Source organism: Babylonia areolata, chromosome 1, assembly GCF_041734735.1.
Source record: "Babylonia areolata isolate BAREFJ2019XMU chromosome 1, ASM4173473v1, whole genome shotgun sequence".
Classification (NCBI taxonomy): domain Eukaryota; kingdom Metazoa; phylum Mollusca; class Gastropoda; order Neogastropoda; family Buccinidae; genus Babylonia; species Babylonia areolata.
Window position 1 is genome coordinate 94210250 of NC_134876.1, and position 20526 is coordinate 94230775.

General features: G+C 41.9%; 1 protein-coding gene across 44 annotated transcripts in view; it reads left to right on the forward strand.

Moving 5' to 3' along the window:
• LOC143289416 (uncharacterized) overlaps positions 1-20526 on the forward strand; it is a 198891-nt gene that overhangs the window by 13166 nt on the left and 165199 nt on the right. For 24 of the 44 annotated variants that reach the window (XM_076598537.1, XM_076598544.1, XM_076598382.1 and 21 more), the window contains exons 1-2: positions 2596-2834; positions 17489-17590. In XM_076598537.1, the coding sequence (XP_076454652.1) occupies positions 2811-2834; positions 17489-17590 (126 nt within the window). In that variant the 5' untranslated portion in view covers positions 2596-2810. Of the gene's footprint in view, positions 1-2595; positions 2835-6890; positions 7160-10546; positions 10674-17488; positions 17591-20526 lie in introns of those variants that run through there. The other 20 variants (XM_076598490.1, XM_076598507.1, XM_076598531.1 and 17 more) reach the window with 4 other exon arrangements.

Below are 20526 nucleotides of genomic sequence, written 5' to 3' on the forward strand. Positions count from 1 at the left end.
CAGATTTCTCTGTATGAAATTCGGGCTGCTTCCTCCAGAGAGAGTACGTCACTACACTGAGAGCGCCACCCATTTTTTGTATTTTTTTCTGCATGTAATTATATTTGTTTCACTATCGAAGTGGATTTTTCTACAGAATTTTTCGAGGGACAACCCTTTTGTTGCTGTGGGTTCTTTTACGTGCACTAAGTGCATGCTGCATACAGGACCTCGGTTTATGGTCTTATCCGAATGACTAGCATCCAGACCACCACTCAAGGTCTAATGTAGGGGGAGAAAATACTGCTGACTGTTGGATTTGAACTAGTGAGCTCAGAATCTCTTGCTTCCTATGCAAACATATTATTGCTAGGCCATCACTCCTTGGAGGTTTTTAGCATGGAGGTTTTTTTGTTTTTTTTAATCTCTTGTATTTGCGCTTGTGTTTTGGTGTGCATGCATGTCTGTGAATGTGTGCACCTTGTGTGTGTGTTGCACACACTCTCTCACACTCTGTGTCAGTGTGTGTTTGTGTGTGTGTCTGTGTGTCTGTCTGTCTCTCAGTCTCAGTCACTCACTCTCTCTGTCTTGCATTCTCTTAGTCTCACTCTTTCTCTGCCTTCTCTCTCTCCCTCGCTCTCTCTCTCTCTCTCTCTCTCTCTCTCTCTCTCTCTGTCTCACACACTCTCTCTCTCTCTCTCTCTCTCTCTCTCTCTCACACACACACACACACACACACACACACACACACACACACACACACACACACACACACACACACACACACACACAGTGGTGAGCCAAGCCATTATTCAAACCTCTAGAGCTATCAGATGGCCTCCAGAGGACAATCAATAGCAATCGATACAATATGACATGGTGCAGGGACCACTGTCACACAGCAGTAGCAAATGGCCGGCTGGACCTCTGTAGTATTTAGGTGCCTGCTGCTCCTGCCAGAAAATCTGGGATGGGTGAGCCAAGTGGGCAGTACCTTTTCTGAGAAACCATAAGTTTTGAGTCACAATCACAGAAGGTTGAATGTGTATGTAGTGTGTGTGCGTGTGTTTGTGTGTCTGTCTGTCTGTCCATCTGTGTTTTTGTCCGTCTGTATGTCATTCTTGTGTGTGTCTGTATGTGTGTTAAATGAGAAGTTGACCCTTCAGTTTTGGTTTAAAAAGCTTTTAACACATCAGCTTTATGACAGTTACACAATAAACTAAATGATGAATAATGATACTTTCTTGGGGGAGTGGGAACATGAGGGCAGGGTGGAAGATGTGGGGAGATGGAGACTAAACAGAATCACTGCCATGCATACTTGTATAGGTGGACAGTTTCTAGCAGACAGTTTCCAACAGTCCGTGCAAGTTGTGTCTACCAGGATTAGTTGTTCATTGTAAATTGTTGGTATGTATAAAGTCAAATGTCTAGATACCTTAAATTCATTTTGAATAACATACAGGAAACTCCATCTCTCTCTCATATATATATATATATATATATATATATATATATATATATATGTGTGTGTGTGTGTGTGTGTGTGTGTGTGTGTTATATTCCTTGTGACCCTGGTACACTTGGTAATAAAGACATATTCTATTCTATTCTATTCTGTTCTATTCTATTCTATTCTCTCTCTCTCTCTCTCTCTCTCTCTCTCTATATATATATATATATATATATATATATATTATGTATATATATATATATATATATATATATATATATATATATATAAATACATATACACATACATGCATACATACATACACACATATAATATATACATTTGTGTGTGAGTGAGTGTGTGTGTGTGTGTGTGTGCAAGATTATAGAGGATCTATAATCACTTGAATATAAGTCATTTTCATCTTCCTTGTAAGCGGACTGTTCATTCACCAAATATTTGCAGTATAGTCACAACACACATTCCAACATTACTCATTAGTCACTCGGGTTATTAATCCAGTCTTTAAGCTTAATGCGTTCATTCACCAAGTATTTCTAGTATAGTCACCACACACATTCCAACATTAGTCTTTTGGGTTATAAATCCATCTTTTAACTTTGTTTGTTTAGTTTTTCCACACTTAAACCTGGCAGTATATCAGTTGGTTTCACTTCCAAATGCCAAATGTCACATTTCTCACAGGAAAATCTGATCTAATCTGTAATTCTGTCTTTTACCCCTCAAGATACAAACACCCCTTCCTGTTCCAGAGTTTTCTGCCAGTCAAATTATGATAATGGAGCCAGTCAGTGCAGTCTCTTCCTTTAGTCTGTGGGTCTTTCTTAGACACCTCTTACAGTGGTACATAGTGACAGGCTTTTCTACTCTTCCTCCAAAAGGTGATGATGCCATACTGTCTTGCCACTGTTTGAATCCATAGGCATGACACTTGACAGTCCACAGACTCTGAGCCAGCAACAGCAGCAGTAGCAGCACAGCAGCCGGCAAAATCAATACTGAGCCGGCTGAGGCAGGCTGGAGCTGATGTTAATAATGGATCTCTGGGCTAACAAATGCTGTCCTCTGTAATTATCATCAGCCAATCGTGTGGAGTCTTGTAAACGCTGGTCTGGTTGCTTTCCTTCCAGTTTTGAGTCATAATGCCGCCTTAGCCGCATAAGTTCCTACGAAGTTGAGCGCTGGAGAGCGCGTGGGAGAGGGGATGATTGAGGCATCTCCAGATATCCAGGTCTTGAGGACTAGGAGAGAGCCTGGGTTTTAGCAGCAGGGGTGATTCTGTCCCCACCAAAGTCCTCACACAGCACTGTAACCGCCTCCTGCAACAGGCCTTGTGGACACTCCGCACACACTCAACATGGCCGACAAGCAACAGCGCAAGGTACTTTCTTTTATGCCATAGGTATTGCCCTTGTCATAGTGTGGTCACGGTTCAGTTTTCTGAAGACATGTTTCCGTGTATGCTTTATCTTTTCCACGGTCTTTTTTGTGCATTGGTGTTTGATACTATCAGCTTCACTTTGTTGTTTTGTGCTGATGTCAGACATATAATGAAATATTTCAGCACAAGTACAGAGCAGGATGGCAGCCTGCTGTGCAATGTGAGTCATGTCTCCATGAACAGAATAATTGTCTCCAACAGAAAGTCACATACGCTAAGCTGATGCAGATTTTTCATAGGTAATGCTTACCCTCAGCAATGCTCCCATGTTTATGACTCTCTTGTTTTGTCTTACGTTCGTGTGGATGGTTGCTATAGGATTCAGAGAAAACATTTGTCTGGGGTAACATACTTGTGTTGCTTGAACTATCTGTCTTCAGATGTATACCAAAGAGGTGACAACCGAACTAAAACTACCTCTGTAATGAAATTTTGAGAGCTGGCATTTCAAGTGAAAGAGCGTCAATTCAAGTAGAAGCGATGGGCTGGAACCAGACCAACAAAAAATTGATTGGACACACACACACTTGCTGGTGCTTGGAGGTCGATAATACTTCCATGGGTGCAGGGGGGGCTGTAATGTGTGTGTGTGTGTGTGTGTGTACAGGGTGGAGGGCAGTAGCCCTTTGCCAACTTGGCTATCCATCTCCTGGGATGGGCCCACAGTCAGCCACAGCTACCCAGGGGTGGAATGGAAGGGGTTTCAATTGGGCTGTCAAGCAAAGTTGTGTAGCACATATGCAGAATCCTTCCTCAGACAAAGTGTCCTTTATAAGACAGAGATATATGGAGACCTGTGTGAGACAAAGATATATTGAGCCCTTTTGTTGTTAGCCCCAACACTTCCATTTTGTATACATTGCTTGGGCTTCATTATAGAACCAGAACTGAAATTTATTGTGATACATATATATATCAGAATGAAATCATTGTTCACATAACATGATGATGGAGGAAAACAAGTGCAGGTAACAACACAACATCAACACACCCACACACCCACATGCACACTCATACACACACGCATGCGCACACATGTATGCATGCATACATGCACACACCACACTACACGCCACACACACACACACACACACACACACACACACACACACACACACACACAGAGGCTCGCATGACCAAGTGTCAGCTGCTGTGCTGTGCTGACACCTGTCTGTCTAGTTTTGTTTTAGAAACAAAGTCTTTATGACAATAACATTAGTATATTTGTCATCGATATCTGTATGGCCTATGAATACAAACTGATTTTCCTAAGACATCTGCTTGTTCTGGCACCTGCTGAGGGAATGTCATTGGCACCCCAGCTGCATCGATCAGGTGTGACTGATAAATAATTGGAACTGCTGTTTGAACACTGGGCATCATGATTTTTGGACATGATGATTGAAAACCAGAATGCTGAAGGTCTGCATGCACTCAGCACTATAAATAGGTTGCACATTCAAACAGGTATGCATCTGTGCAGACAGTTGCACACATGGAGTTTATTCACCTCGTAAATATGTGGACAGCATAATGCATGCATGCCTTTACACATGTTCATGTCACATGCACGCACGCGCGCGCACGCACGCGCGCGCACACACACACACACACACACACACACACACACACACACAAATACACCACAACAGACATGCATACACAATTCATGTATTCACCCCACAAAGACATGAGCAGTCTCATATATACATGCCTTTCCACACACACACAGTCTAATTTTGAAATGTTGCTGCAGTTCACTGATCATGAATACAGAATAGGCAGAACCCAAGGAAATAATTAACTGGACCGCTGTTGCACAACTTCTTTTCATCTTTTGGAGGTATTCAGCCTATGTTACATCTGTGTTTCATAATACAACTGCTGTATGAATTAGAATTAGTTCTTGAGTATTTGTTGTTTTTCTTTTTAAATAATTTCATTAAATGGTGCTGCTGTTGACATGACAATAACTCTTATGACAAAATCACCTCCCTCCCAAACAAATGCATTCGCACCCACATCCACACACACACACACACACACACACACACACGGAGAGAGAGAGAGAGAGAGAATTAAGATACACCATAAAATTATCATAGTTGTTGTTGCTGGAATGCTGAGCAGAAATTTCTGCCATTGATATTCATGGTAAAGAAAAAAAATGTTTTCAGAAAAAATAAGTAGAAAAACAAAGAGGAAGAAAAGGGGGGGGAAAATGAATAGATGAAATAGAAATAGAATGCTTTTTTTTTTTCTTTTTTTTTTAAGTTGATAATGTGCTGACTTGGAAGTGTTGTTGAAGTCGATATATGAATAGAAAGAGCTGAGGATTGTAAAAATCTATTGAGGTAAACTCTTGTAATTGAGGTAGACCTGTTTGAGTGTTTCAGATGTAAACAATAATTGATTCATTGGGAAATAGGGCATTTCTCTAACTTTTTGTTTTGACAAGTTGCAAAAAAAAAAAAAAAAAAAAAAAAATTCATCAAAATCCACAGTGATAGAATCCTTTCCTCCAGTTAGTTTTATATTGATATTTAAGATAAGTGGACTTGAGCAGTATTATTATTTATTGAATATTTAATTAAGTCATTCAATAAATAATAATACTGCTCAAGTTGGTAGCACTTTTGGTGCTGTCTGTGAGTCAGCGTAAATACACATGTTGTTGAGTTCACTGTATGCAAACCTACCTTTTAACTTGATGTATGTCAGTGTGAATAAGCCTAGCCATGTGTGTGTGTGTTTCCCCGTCATTTTTTTCTATAGTTATTTGAAAAATGATATTTATTTTCAGGAAAATCATATTTCGACCATGTGTCTACCTTGAAAAGTGGACAGTCTTCGCATACACTGACTCTCTCTCTCTCTCTCTCTCTCTCTCTCTCTCTCTCTCTCTGAGCCTTGATTGCCTCTCATTTTATTCCCAGATCGTCAATGTCCACCACTCACATACATATGGAATATTGGTGAATGCCGTTTAATACACGAATGTTTGTCAGAATCTTTTCTTATTTGTTTATTTGTTTTAGCAAGCTTCTTATCGTCAAGTGAACAAACAACAGCCACAACTACATAGGCTGCTGCAAAAACATGTACATGGGTGCATACTGTGAACATCCCTTGATAAGGAACAAGCACTTATAAGAATCATTCAACACACTCAGCGGGGAGACTGAACTAGGGTACAGCAAAATCTTAGTGCTCCTGAGAGATCACACACTGATAAATCGAAAGGAGACTGAGAGACAGACAGATGGAGACAGATTCACCCTCTCCTTCCTCCCCACCCTCTCGCACAACTTCTGGTGTTGGTGATCAAGGAGGACGTGAAAAGGAAGTGCACAAGAGCAGCATGGGAACACGCACGCTTGCACACACGCACTCACGCACGCACGCACACACAAACACACACACACGCGCGCGCGCACACACACACACACACACACACATACACACACACACACACACACACACACACACACACACACACACACACACACTGTGCCCCTGCTCCCTCCCCACACGCCCGATCCCACCCGCAAAAAGAAAGGCGAAGAAGGGTGTTATTGATAGAGGGGGGCGGTGGTTGGTGGGTTACGAATGGGAATATTTTGCTAAAGGACGACCTAAATGTCAGATTGCGCATCATGCACCCAAATATCCGTACTCCCACCCAACACCCACCTTTTGCGGCAGTCACTGGGAGGAGTTGGGGTGTGGAGGTGGGGGGTTGTGTAGACTGTTGTTAAGGTCAGTAACAAAACGTGGTATGTGCGCGCGCGCGCGTGTGTGTGTGTGCGCGTGTGTGCGCGCGCGCGAATTCAAGAAGGAAACGAAACTTCGTATGTGTGTGCGTGTGCGAGCGCGCGTTTATATGTGTGTGTGTGTGTTTGTGTGTGTGTGTGTGTGTGAACCCAACAAATGAAACTGGGTACGTACGTACGTGAGTAAGAATCGATAGCTTGAGCCGCACACGTACGTTCCGTTCCGTTGTGTGGTCGGTCGGCTGTGCTCCGTGTTCTGTCTAATTCTGTTCTGTTCTGGGCTGCGGTGAGGTGAGATGCTGCTGCTAAACTGTGACCTAGGTTTTCGCCCCTTGTCCTGGACAGAGCTACAAGTACAACGTTAACTGTAGGGTGAACAACCCTTTTAACTCCTGAGAGTTTGCAGGAATGTGTATAGTCGAAGCGTAAAATTGACATAAAGTTGAGCAGTGACTTTCGACACCAGTGATGCTGAAGAAATGGATGACTTGGGTAGGTTTTTAATAACAATTGCTTGTTTTCCTTTAGACCCACCTTCCCCCGCCTTTTTTTTTCTTCTTTTTTCTTTTCTTTTCTTTTCTTTATCTTTCTCTGTCTTTCTGTCTTCAGTTTGTTTGCTTTCAGTTGATTTGGTTTGGTTTTCGTTCTGTTTGATTTTTATTCCCGGTGGGTTCATAGAAGTCCAATTTATGTGTTTATGTGGAGGACCTTTCATGTTCATTCATGCATACAGACAGACATACACCACACACGCACGCATGCACGGACGCACGCACGCACACACACACACACACACACACACACACACACACACACACACACTGAGACTGGTTTAAAAGACACAAGTGTGTGATTAGCGTGTGTGTGTGTGTGTGTGTGCGTGAGAGAGAGAGATAGATGGAGAGGGTAGTTATAACTGTTCTTGGGTTTCTTCTCTTTTTGTACTATCACCCCCACCGCCCACCACCCCCCACCCCCTCCACCCCCCATCATACACACCCACGCAGCAAAAAAAACTTGATAACGTAACAGTAGGGCATGCACATAGGTTGTGAACAGCAATCATTGAATGGATCGATTAATAAGTAATACACATCCATGAATCTGAACTGAAAAAGTAAAAAAGTCATTTTGCAGTGCATGCTCTGCCCTGGGCTGACATTGACTTGAAGGCCTGAGGAGAGAATGTGATCTGGCAGTGCCGCACATTGTGTGCACTATGGGATACCATCTGCAGTGGAGATAGCTTATCTCTACTGGAGCCAGCCTGGGCCTTGGAAATGTGCTAATGGCAGCAGGCAGTCTTGCTATCCTGTAGGTCACAGCTCTCCACAGGCAAGGGAAGGTTTCTCTGCTCAGACAGAGCATGGAGAGAGAGAGAGACCCAGCAAATATAATTACACTTTGTGTTCCTTCATATGTGTGTGTAGGAGTGATGCATTTTTGAAATTTAGTTCTGATGTACAGTACTTAAAGTTGATTGACAACTGAAACTACTTGAAATGTCAAACGTGATGAATGTCTTCATAGACTGAATCCAAAAGTTTTGAGAGAGAGTGGAGTGGTATGGTATGACACTTGTCATAACGCAAAGGTCACTGCACACAAAACTGTTTCTTAAAGGCTATGGCTTTGACTGCTGTGTGTCCACAGCATATGTACTAGACTTTAACTTGAATAGTGCATCCACATCAAAGACTGTCAACTGTCCTACTGCCATGCCTTTTGCCTCTATATATATTATATATTACAGAGCAGCATCGTTTGTGAATACTTGTACTTTGTCCTCATGTGTCTTTTGCGAGTGCTCACACAATGTCATCATGTCTCTATTGCTTTTGTCTTGTCATCAGAGTACTGCTGGAATACAGTGGAAAGGGTTGCAATCAATACTGGATGACAAGGGACTGGACAAAAAACTTGGCAATTATTGCATGTATGCTGGCAATGGAAGTGCCCCATGAGTGAATTAATATAAATAGCTGTTATTTTTCACTTTTTCTCTAGTATGTCAATAACATTACATTATTGCAATTTGCTGATTGAAAAGGGAGAAAGATATATAGTAGCAGTGTGTGTTGGTGAATGGGGTGGACTTTGAGTAGTTGGAAGAGAGGTGTATTCTGTTTGAGCAAAATTTTGTCTCTAGTTTTATGTCTGATTCTCGCAATTCGTTAAGGGGGTGGGGGGGGGGTGTGCGTGGGGGGGGCGGGGGGGGTTAGTTTATAATTGTTGATGACCTTTGTTGCGTATTCAGTACTTTATGTATTTTCAACTTGAAGTGGAGTGGCTGAAGGGCTGCAGAGTTGAAGGATACAAAATGAAACTTCGAGTAAAAGGGTGATTTGGGATTCTGTGTGAGCTACACACATTTGCCACACTATTGAGAGCTCTCATCTGAAGCATCTAATATATGACATGTAACAGTCAACTTCAGGGACAGAATTGCTGTTGCATGTTGGTCAACAGTTTATAAAGAAACATCTACAGCACTGATCAAAATATCTAGTCAGTACGAATCACTTGTCACCCTTTAAAACCATCTGCAGTCAGTACAAATCTCATTCCACCCTTTGACCTTTATGCTTTTTTTTTTTTTTTTTCTTTTGTTTTTTGCTTTTTTTTCATGAAGATGATGTTAATCGGGATTCTGAATCATGGCATTCTAGGAATCTTCATTTTTGATTAGCAGCAATAGAGTTCTGGAAGAGCCAGTAACTGAGTAAGTTTTGGAGTCTGTCAAGTCTATTTCTTTCCAAGCTTCATATTTGTTTTTCCATTCTTGAATTCTACATAAAGGTTTTAGAAATATGTGTATATAAGGCTAAAGTTTGGAAGGAATTGCTTGATATCAGAAAAGATTTGGGGCAACTGTAGTATGGGCAGTTCAGCGAAGAGGGCGGGGATATTTCTCGAGGACTAGTTTCTTGTTCAGGAAAGTTTTTGAATGCGATCACCATTCCCCACCCCCACCCCCCCCACCCCCCAAAGAAAAGAGAGAGAGAGAGAGAAAAGACTCGTTCATCATGGTGGGGTCACTGAAATATTTCGTCAGACAGGCATCTAATAAGTAGAGAGAGATATGCCAACTTCTCAGTATGTTCCAGACAGGTCCATTCGTAAATGAATTGGACCTCAACTATGAACTAGTGGGGTTTCTGAGAATGAAACGTTCCGTGGAAAGTTATTGTTTTTGCTTTCGATATTTGCCCAGAACTCATGTGGTCACACCAACAGTCACCGGGCGTTTTTCAAACAGTTGTAGCAGCGAAAAGTATATTGCTGTTGCATGAGATGCGCGCGCGCGCACACACACACACACACACACACACGCGCGCGCGCGCGCGCGCACGCAGCTTGGGCGAAAGTGAACAGATCTATGCGTGTTTGATATTAGAAGGCCCAAGGGAACGAAGGGCGCCACTGGGTAGATGAATAATGTATGGGCGATTGTTGGCATGGCCCCGCTCGCTGCAGGCGTGAGCATCGGAAGACATTCTTCCCGGGTCACAAGGAAATAGTTGAATATAATTGCACGTGTTTATGACCAGAGCACACGCCCACACCGCCCTTTCTTTTCTTTTTACTGGCAGTATGCCCTCTTACGTCATGCTAAACAGTCTCTTCCCTCTGCAGCGTAATCTTTCCACTTTACATCATGTACCCCACCTAAAAGCAACAACAGGCGATTCCTTGTCATGTCTCATGAAGGCCGCCTAACGAGCTCTCTGCTCTGTTAATCACGCCTGGCGAACCTTTGATGAGGTTTGCCATGCCCGACAGCTTGATTAAAGCATGCAAGCTTTGTTTACACCGTTTGGACTTAATTGCCTGGAGAGAGAATGTGTTGCACTGACGCACTCCCCACTGGTCGAGAAGAGCTTGGTGGGGTGTTGGCCGAGGTGCTTTGTGCATCGTGTTCCTTTCCTTTGATTGTGCCATCTTCTTATCCTGGCTGGCTGCAAGCAACACCCCATCTCTGTCTTGTCGACACGAGTCGAACATGGTTTGATTGCGGTTTTGTTATTGTCCTTCCTCTTTTGCCGAGATACTGATGACTTGACGCGATACGCGAAGGATATGATATTGTTAGTCTCTTTTTCTGGAACAGCTTATGGCGTAAACTTTAGCGTCTGGGTTGCTGTTGTCTTTCATTTCTTTCGTTTCGGTTTTTTTCCCGTCACGTCATTGCAAATGAGATTCGAATTTATGGTGAATATTGTTGTTAGCATCGTTTGTCTTATTTGCATTGCAGTGTGTGGGGGTGGGTATGTGTATGAGAGAGAGAGAGACTGACAGACAGGATTCAGTTTTGAATGAAAGAATTTAAAGAGCAGTTTTGTTTTGTTTTGTTTGTGTGTGTGTGTTTGTTTGTTTGGGGTTGTTGTTTTTTTTGTTTTGTTTTTTTTGTTGTTGTTTTTTTCGCGTTCAGGGACACACACACGCTCTCGCTACCTCTCTCTCTCTCTCTCTCTCTCTCTCTCTCTGTGGAGAGCTCTCTTCTTCTCCCTCTCATTCACACACACTCACACACGCACAAACTTGCCTAAACATACATTCATATAATATGCATACATTGTACACCTGTACAGGTCCTGCGGTGAGGACTGAATACAGCCTGCACAAAGTGGCTTTTGTAATATTGCCCTGTTAACAATGTGTGTTGCTGTCAATACTGAACAGGGATCTATCCATCCATGAATTAATGTTTTCTATCCATGTATGTATCTCTTTGTTTGTCTAGTCATATATATTGTTATTGGAGTGTTTATAGTCGCACACACAATAGGCACGCACGAACACGCACCTCCACTCACCCCTGTCACACAGACACACACACGCTCACACATGCACATACACATTCCTCCCCCTCTCTGTCTTATAAATGCACACACACACACACACACACACACACACACACACACACACACACATGCTCGCACGCACGCACGCACACTCGCGTACCCACACATACACACACACACACACACACACACACACACACACACACAGGTCGATATTCATGTGTTCTCGTTACATTGGTTTGTCTGAGGCTGGCTGTCCGTCTCGGTCGTTGCCTTTATCTATTAATCTTCTGCCTAATTGTCGCTGATTGTCTGTCTTGTCTTTCGCTGTCCTGTTTGTCTCCCAGTATGTCTGTTTATTTCCCCCTCTCTCTCTCTCTTCCTCTCTCCCTTTCTGTCTTTGCCTGCCTGTCTGTTTGAAGTGTTTCTCTCCGTCCCTGTGTCACTCTGTCTGTCTGTCTCTCTCTGTCTCTCTCCCTCCTTCTCCCTCTCTCTCAGTCTCTCTCTCAGTGTTCCCCCGCTCCCTGTCTGGGCCTGTCTCCCTTTCAGTTTTACCAGGATTTCTCATAGGTTGTACATCAGTCAGAAATACAGACGGTTGTATATTATTTTGTGACTGTCTTCTGACGTCAGTTGAGAAGAAACCCGTACAGGCAGTGCCTTTGTTTTGGATAATGGTGTAGTGATCATGCTGTGTTGTTGACTCTGACAAAAGTGGAGTGTGCGTGGGGTGTTCTGTCTGGCAGTCATCGGCAGGAATTGAAGGAGAGATCATTGTCAGGGCATAAGTGTTTTTGCCTGTACGCGTACACACGCAAGTAAATATAGATGTATAATACACACGCACATACGCACGCACGCACCCCCCCCACCCCACCACCCCCACACACACATAATACACGTAACGGCTCGCCTTTCCATGCACACCTTAGCGGACATTGATGAATGCATTTATGCATTTCGTGCGCATGGAAACAGACCGACAGATACGGTAAGACTTTATAGCACAATGCATTAGAATATTGATTTTGCAGGTCTGTGGTGTATTTATTCCAAGTGACCGTGGATAGATCCGATCTTTACAGGTTTTTTGTTCCAGTTTCAGTAGAATTTATCAGAGAATTAACCCAAGTCAGTCACATGTGCATAAAACTGCTTGTATAAAGATGTGCATAATCCCCAAAATTACAGCTTTCCAAATAAGACAAACAAACAAACAAACAACAACAACAACAACAACAACAAAAAACACCCACACCCACATATAAAAGAACAGACCAACAAACAACAACCAGAATGGGGAAGAAAAAACACCACCACCACCACCACTCTTGTGCGTATGATATTGAACGAGAAAATTATGTAAGGTATAGACAGTTAACCCTACAGCTCATCAGTTTGGCGAGGTAATTATTTACACGTGAGAGAGTAAATTCATGGTCAAACTGTGTGGTAACGTGGAAGGTGTTTTGTTTCGCGGCAGTGACCCTCTGTGGGACCTGCCCTCAACAGAGGGCGTCGGCAAGGTCAGACGTGCAGACAGAGATGTGTGTGTGTGTGTGTGTGTTTGTGTGTGTGGCACACAGACAGGCAGGCAGTGGAGGCCAAGCATCGGGCAATCAATACAGTGTCCCTGGAGTGAAGGTTGCCTTGGCCCAGGGAATGGTATGGTCTGGGAGGTGAAGCAAGCGCGCGCACACACACACACACACGCGCACGCACGTACGTACGCACACATTCACCAACGCGCGTGCACACATACACACACGCAAGCACGCACACCACACACACACACACACAAACACACACATGCACACACACACACACACACACACACCCTTCATCGTGCTTCTGTCTCTGGAGTTGGAGAACAGACGGTTAACTGTTCGTGTGTGTTTGGAAGGAGGAGAGTGTGTCGGAGGTGGGAGTGGGGGAAGTTTAAGGGAGTTTGTGTGTGTGTGTGTGTGTGCGTGCGTGAGAGAGAGAGAGAGAGTCAGGAAGCATAATTCTTTTTTTTCCTTCTTCCACCCCTTTCTCCTGACTCTGAATTAACAACGTGAGCGTGACGCCCGAAGGAAGGGCACTTTTGGGAAGAGATCATCTTTGTTGTCCGTTTTAGCTTTTAACTATTTCTGCATCTTTTCCCCCTTTTTCAATCATAATCTTTTGTTTCGTTTAATGATCTGCAAATTTGTTTGTTAATTAATATATTATGACCTCACCCAGAACAAAATTACTGCTGACAGAAAATGGAGCATGATTTGTGTGATAAACATGAAGTCGGATCGTAACTTAATTATTATGTTCTTAAAATTTTGACAATTGTTGTTTTTGTTTTTTTCATCGGAGATGTCTGAAATGTATTTGCGCGCGCGTGTGTGTGTGTGTGTGCGTCCATTGTGTTCGTGCTTTGTGCGCGCGCATGTTTGTGTGTGTGTGCGTGCGCGCGCATGCTTGCTTGCTTGCTTGCGTACTTGCTTGTTTGTGTGGTGCATTTTCCTACTACCGGCATCGATTGGCTGATGGTTCTGTCGTGAATGGGGCATTTTCCTTGTGCAGTCAAGCTCTTGTGGGTATTAGAGGCACCTGTATTTTTTGCTATTATGTGGCTGTATGCAAAACTGGAGGTACGGCGCCTCGGCTCGGTATGGCGGGTCTGGACGTCTTGCTATTAATTTATCTTGAGGTATTAGAAAAACCTGCTCCTTCCCACAATTTGGAATTGAAAGCGTGGTGATCTAACCGCTTGGTTTGTGCACCTCTGTGTGTGTGTGTGTTTGAGTGAGAGTGAGAGAGAGAGACCATGTGTGTCTCTGGCATGCACACTTTTGCACATATCTGCGTACGTTTGCATGCGTAGTTGCACATTTTAAAATGTTCTTGTTGATGATGATGATGATGATGAAGTTGTTGTTGTTATTTCAGTGCACTCAAAGCACGATACTCGACACTGACTAAAAGCTTTCTCGGGTCTCCTTGACGCCCACGCGCAGTCAACACATTTTCTGTTCTCGCGGAGCTGCTGAGAGACGGATTGTGTGTGTTGTTACCTCGGGTGATAAGATTTGGAGTCAGGAGAGAGAGGGGGGTTCGGGGAGGGGGGTGGGTAGGGAGAGAGAAGTAAAGGGGGGTGGGGGTGGGTGGGGGAGGGAGGTAGGATGGACAGAGGGGAGGTAAGAGAGGAAGTTGTTGGGAGAAGGGGAAGAGCCAGGGGGAGAAAATCGATCGAGGTGGTGTGAGCGTGTCAGACATGACGTCAGCTCGTTGGGTCCGACCCCCGCTACGTACCCCATTCCCACTTTGTTTACTGTTGTTGTCACCTGCTGAGAGAAGCGATGGAGAATATCCGTTGCTCCAGGAGGCTCCAGGAAGCATATGACAGCAGTGACGAATAAATTACACGTTTGAAAACCAACCAACCAACCCAAACTGTAATGATTAAGAGATGACATGATCTATGTATGCTTATTGGGGTTTGTTAACCAGTTAGGGATCGATTTATGTGTGCCAACTTGCAAACCTGTCTCCGTCAAAGCATATACATATGTGTGTATACATTCATTGCATATATATTTGCAAAATTCATACACACACAGTGTCACACAGAGAGAGAGAGGCACACACACATAAATGAAATTCACACACACACACACACACACACACAAATGCGCATACAGTCATGCATGCATGTGTAGATGTGCATACCCCCACCTCCCCACACACATACACATCTGTGTACAGAGACAAATATGCATGCATACAATACATGCACCTGCACTCATACATCACCATACACATGTATACACATGCAAACAGGCACTCATGCATGCATGCACACATGTATGTATGGTTGCATGCACACTCGTGTTATTCACACATATACAGAACTTCACAGTAACACACTCTCCATACCCCTCTTGCTGTCTCTCTATGCACCTGCTCCATCCACTCTCATGTGTATGTGTGTGTGTATGTATGGATGGATATAGATAGATAGACAGATAAAAACACAATGATAGTTCATGATGCACACACACCGACATTGGCGTATACACAAAAATGGAAGTAGATGCACACAAAAATGGAAGTAGATGCAACTTTTTAAAAAACACAAAAACAACAGCAACTGGTTGTTTTTGATGTTGATCATGATATTGGCAATGATATTAAGCTAGTAAACTATTGATTAGGAAATCAGTTGAGGGAAACAGTATAAATGTATACCAAATAAACAAGAAGTCAGGTGAAAAGTGGCTGCTTATGCAAAGAGAGGCGATTATGCCCTTGTTGTATGTGCATTAGTGAGTGTTAGCATGCATGTGTGTGTGTGTATGTGTGTGTGTGTGTGAGCACAGGTGTTTATATGCCTTATGTGTGTGTGTGTGTGTGTGTGAGAATGAATGAATTAATGAATCTTTATTTTCCAACGGTGAAGAGAGAGAGAGAGAGAGTTCTTTTACTTTCTTTAGTTTGATGTCTTTTTACTGCTTAGTGATATTAGATGAAGGTGAAAGTGAGTGTGTGTGTGTGTAAAGTGCATGTGTGTTGTATGTGAGCACACACATATGTGTGCGTGCACATGTTAGTGCATAAAAGCCCATTTACTGATTTAGGAAGGATGATCATACCTGATCTTCCAGTCTAACTCTGTGCCCAGCTCAAGTTCCAGAAAATTGTGCAAGCATCGCAAAAAACATAAATGACGCACAACACAACCGGCAGCAGTGTAACAGGCTGAAAAGAAGCAGAGACAATGAATACAGCTTTAAAAAGAAAAAAGAAGAGAGAAAAAAGAGAAAATCAATGCTCCAGTGCTGTCTTGACAGATAATTGTTCTTGCTCTCCGATTTTCCTGTTGTTCTCGTTCAGCTTGTCTTACTCACTTGAGCTTTTGATAGGAAAAAGTTTGTTTGGCCAAACAAGTTGAAAGGTGGGGGATGGATGGGGATATATATGTGCCAGTTCATGTTTCAGTTGGTGATAGACTGTTATCCAGTCTGAGGAAATAAAAATAAAGAAATAAACGAATAAATAAATGAAAGTCTTATACAAGTGAATTGTTGTAGAGTGATTGTTGCTTTCAGAAAGGAATGGAGTGTAAGTGTGCTTGTTATTGTGTTGTACTTTGCTGTACTGAATTGTATTTTATTGTACTACATTCTGTTTTGCTAAACTGTATTGTCACTTTTTAAGTCATGGCAGATTCTGTTTGTTTGTTTTTTAATGGGTGAAATTGAGACGGTTCTTCTCTGAGAGAAAAAAGAGTGCATCATCATCTGGCACCAGACCATTTGTTTTTCCTTTCTTCCCCTGTCTGCATGCATACAATATTTCTTTAAATACCCGTGGGAATAGATTTTTTTCTTGTAGAATTTTACCAGATTTTTTTCTCAAGTTGATGTGACCAGTGCCATGACGACTATGCAAAAGTCCAGTGGAGCTGGGATGTCACTTCTCATTATGTTCATTAGGTTGCAAAAAAAAATGTTCTGGTGGCATTGATAATACTAAGAGTAACGGCACTGCTGCAGACTGCAACAACAACAAAGTGAGAAAAAGAAAAAGAAAAAATCTCTCTTGGGATAACCAGAGGTTGGGTGGGTGGAAGGCGGATGGGGAGGTTAGGACTTGGTGCCAAGTCTTCATGTCAGAATATATTTCATTATATATGTGTCAGACATGAACAGTGGCATTGCATGCATCCAAAGAAAAGTAACATCAGTTCTTGTCTGTACAGGAATGAAAAGAAAATATAAGGATTACATGGCCGCCTAGTTTTCTCATTACAGCCGGCGAACAGTCTGAAACTATTCTGTGCTAGCATTAACAAATCATCATGACACAGAATTTGATCGATATGTTAATCTATTTTTCAAGCATAGAAAATATTCTCTGGTGATGATTGAAGTGTAATGGTGTCCCCTTTTTATTTGTTTTGCTGAATATTTAGTTTCATGTACTTTTAAAAAAAAACTTATTTGTTCCATTTCATCTTATGAAAATTTCTGTTTTGCAGAGTGATGGGAACGCAGGATTCCTGCGTGCAGCACGTGATGGGAATCTGCAAGAAGTCTTGGAGTACCTCAAGGGAAGCACTGACATCAACACCAGCAACCCCGTGAGTGGCCACATAACTCAAACACACTTCTGGATCCATACAAAGTGCAGAACCATTCAAAAAACTAGAAAAATACATGGGTACATACAACGTCTTACCACACAAACCTCCCCCCATACCCCCACCCCCTACATATTATATATGTATATATATGATTATTGGGGGGGGGGGGGGGGAGTCCAGGTGACAACAAAGCAACTCATCGATCATAAGAAAACTTTACAGAGACTGGGAAACAAACAACAACAACAAATATATATAATTATATATGTGTATGTGTATTATTTTTGTTGTTATTTATATTATTTCCCACTTACTGATTAAGGTAATCATTGGCATGTGTTCTGGTGCCCTTTAGCTTTATGGCTGCTGAATGTTTGAGGTTTGTGCTTGGCGTGATTATATAAGGCTTTATGGACTCTGTTTAAGAATCACGTTTCTAACCCTTACACTGTAACAGAACCCCAGGAGTTTGACGTCAGGAAATGTGAGCTATAAAGAAAAGTGTCCAGTTGAAAAAAAAAACGTCCTGTTAAAAGCTGTCTGCACAGACAGGGAAAAACACCAGTCTAATTATAAAGAGATCAGTTGGGCCATTTTTATGGCTGTGAAAACAAACAAGTTTTAAGAAGTGCCATAGTTATAGAATCTTTCTGGAAAAAGATTTTTCTTTTGTAGGTTTGGGCATGCATGTGAAAATGAAGAGCATTTAGACTTAAACAAAGGACATAATACTCCTTTCAGATCACAACTACAAAGCACCAGTATATTAAATCATTATCTTGTGTGTGTGCACGTGCGTCCATGCTTGCATGCATGTTTGTATATGTGTGTGTGTTTGTGAGAGAGAGAGAGAGAGAATGCAGTTGAGTGTGTTTTTTCCCTTTGTTGTCCTTTGTGGATTCGAAATACTAAATGCAGCTGATTGTTTTTCTCCTTTTTACATGTTAGATTGTTAGGTTAAATTTATGTTATCTTTGAAATGTTTGTTACTAATGTTAGCACCACTTCATGAAAGGCCATAGCATGAACAAAACATCTTTGTCTATATGTCTGACAGGACACCGTGCTTATTTATTGAAGTTTTCAGTGATTTTGGATATATTAAAAAATCACATTATTTTATCGTAAGTATTTGTCATATCAGTTGTTCAGGAGGGAATAAGTTGTTAAAAACGTTCTGACAATGTACGAGTCTTTCCTGATGATGACTAATTAAGCATGATTGTTTGATAGAGATGTGTTACAATATACTATAAATAACTGCTAGTTGGAACCATTGACACAGTCTTTGAGGGATTTCATGGCAGTTTTTATTTGTTTGATGATATAAAATATGTTTATATCATAATAAGTATAACGTACTGTAATGCCCTTTTAGCTGGACATTTAATGCATGCACTAAAATACTTGATGATTTCATGTGGTGATGCGAGCCATCTTTGTGATTTGCTGGACAGTGAAGAACATGACTGTGTGCATGTGTTGAAAGTAAAATCCCAGCGACTCGCAGACTGAAAATAATTGTATGTGTAAATGATTTGATATGTGATTTAATTAGAAGGCATGGAAAATTCACAGATATTATGCATATATGAGCTTATATGACTGTACCATTGTCAACAATAAGATGGATTCGCCAAGTCGTGAACAAAAAAGTTAACGATTATTCTGTTAATCACGTTGCTGCTGTGCGCTGGGGTGTGCATAGTCCTTTTGTGTAGTGTAAGGTGTTGCTGGAGGTTGTTGTGGGCTGCTGCACAAAGGAGTCATCTACTTCAGATCATTGATGCTGAAAGGACAACAAATGTTTTCATGACTCATGTGACCTCATTTAAGTAAATGACATAGGACTTGTGATTAAGAAAGAAAAAAAAAGACGATAAAAAAACTTAGACTTATTCTGCTGAAGAAAGATTCTGAAGAGATTGTTGCAATACGTCAGGGGAAAAAAGGCCAGTGATAATTTTTCTTATTGGAAGAGGCTTTCTGTGTAATTTTATTTCATGCAGCCAAGACAATTTGGTTAAACTTAAGTAATGTTGCAAAGATGAGCAACATAGTCTGATCTATTCTGAGGTTTATACCAGAAAAATACTATCATCATTTATGTTGTGTTTCATATAGTTTGTATTCTGTTTCTGATAGTTACATTATTTTAATTGTTTATGTTTAATTTTGGTGTAAAATGCTATTGCTGTTATGTAATATCCTCCATGCCCCAAAAGGGGCCAAAGGATTAAAGATTCTTGATTCTTAATTCTTGTCAACCTGCCTGCCTGCCTCTGTGTGTCTTTGTCTGTCGGTCTGTCTGTCTCTTTGTCTCTCTCTCCCTCTCTCCTCCAACTCATTTCTCTCTACTCTCTCACTGTGTCAGAGTAAAACAGTCAAGCCAGCATCTCAGGAATTGTGAAGACACCCTGCTCAGAGATGCTGGCTTGACTGTGATACTCTGACACAGTTTGTGTGCTTGTAACCAGTGATCTGCCCTATGAAATTGAATATTATGTGCTTTTCTGGTAATGGTCTGTTTGTGGCCATCAGATGGGTGTGCTTTTAGCTTCAACAACTTGAAATGAATTGAGTGAGACTGTGAGAGAAATGAAACAAAACAAAGCAAATTTTATTGCAAGAGAGAGAGCAAATTTGGGGGGTGGGGAGAGAGAGAGAGAGAGAGAATGTGGGCTCTTCATGTTGTCACTTTTTCTCCATAACCCCAAAGGGATGAAAGCAGTATGTGTGTGTGCATGCATGCGTGTGTGCATGCATGCGTGTGTGCATGCATGTGTGTGTGCATGTATGTTTGAAAGTGGGCTGGATTCCTTCATCTCTTTTCATTCAATTGACAAAAGAGGGGTTCTGTGCCTTTAGGCAGAAATATTTGAAATTCATATATATATATATATATATATATATATATATATATATATATATAT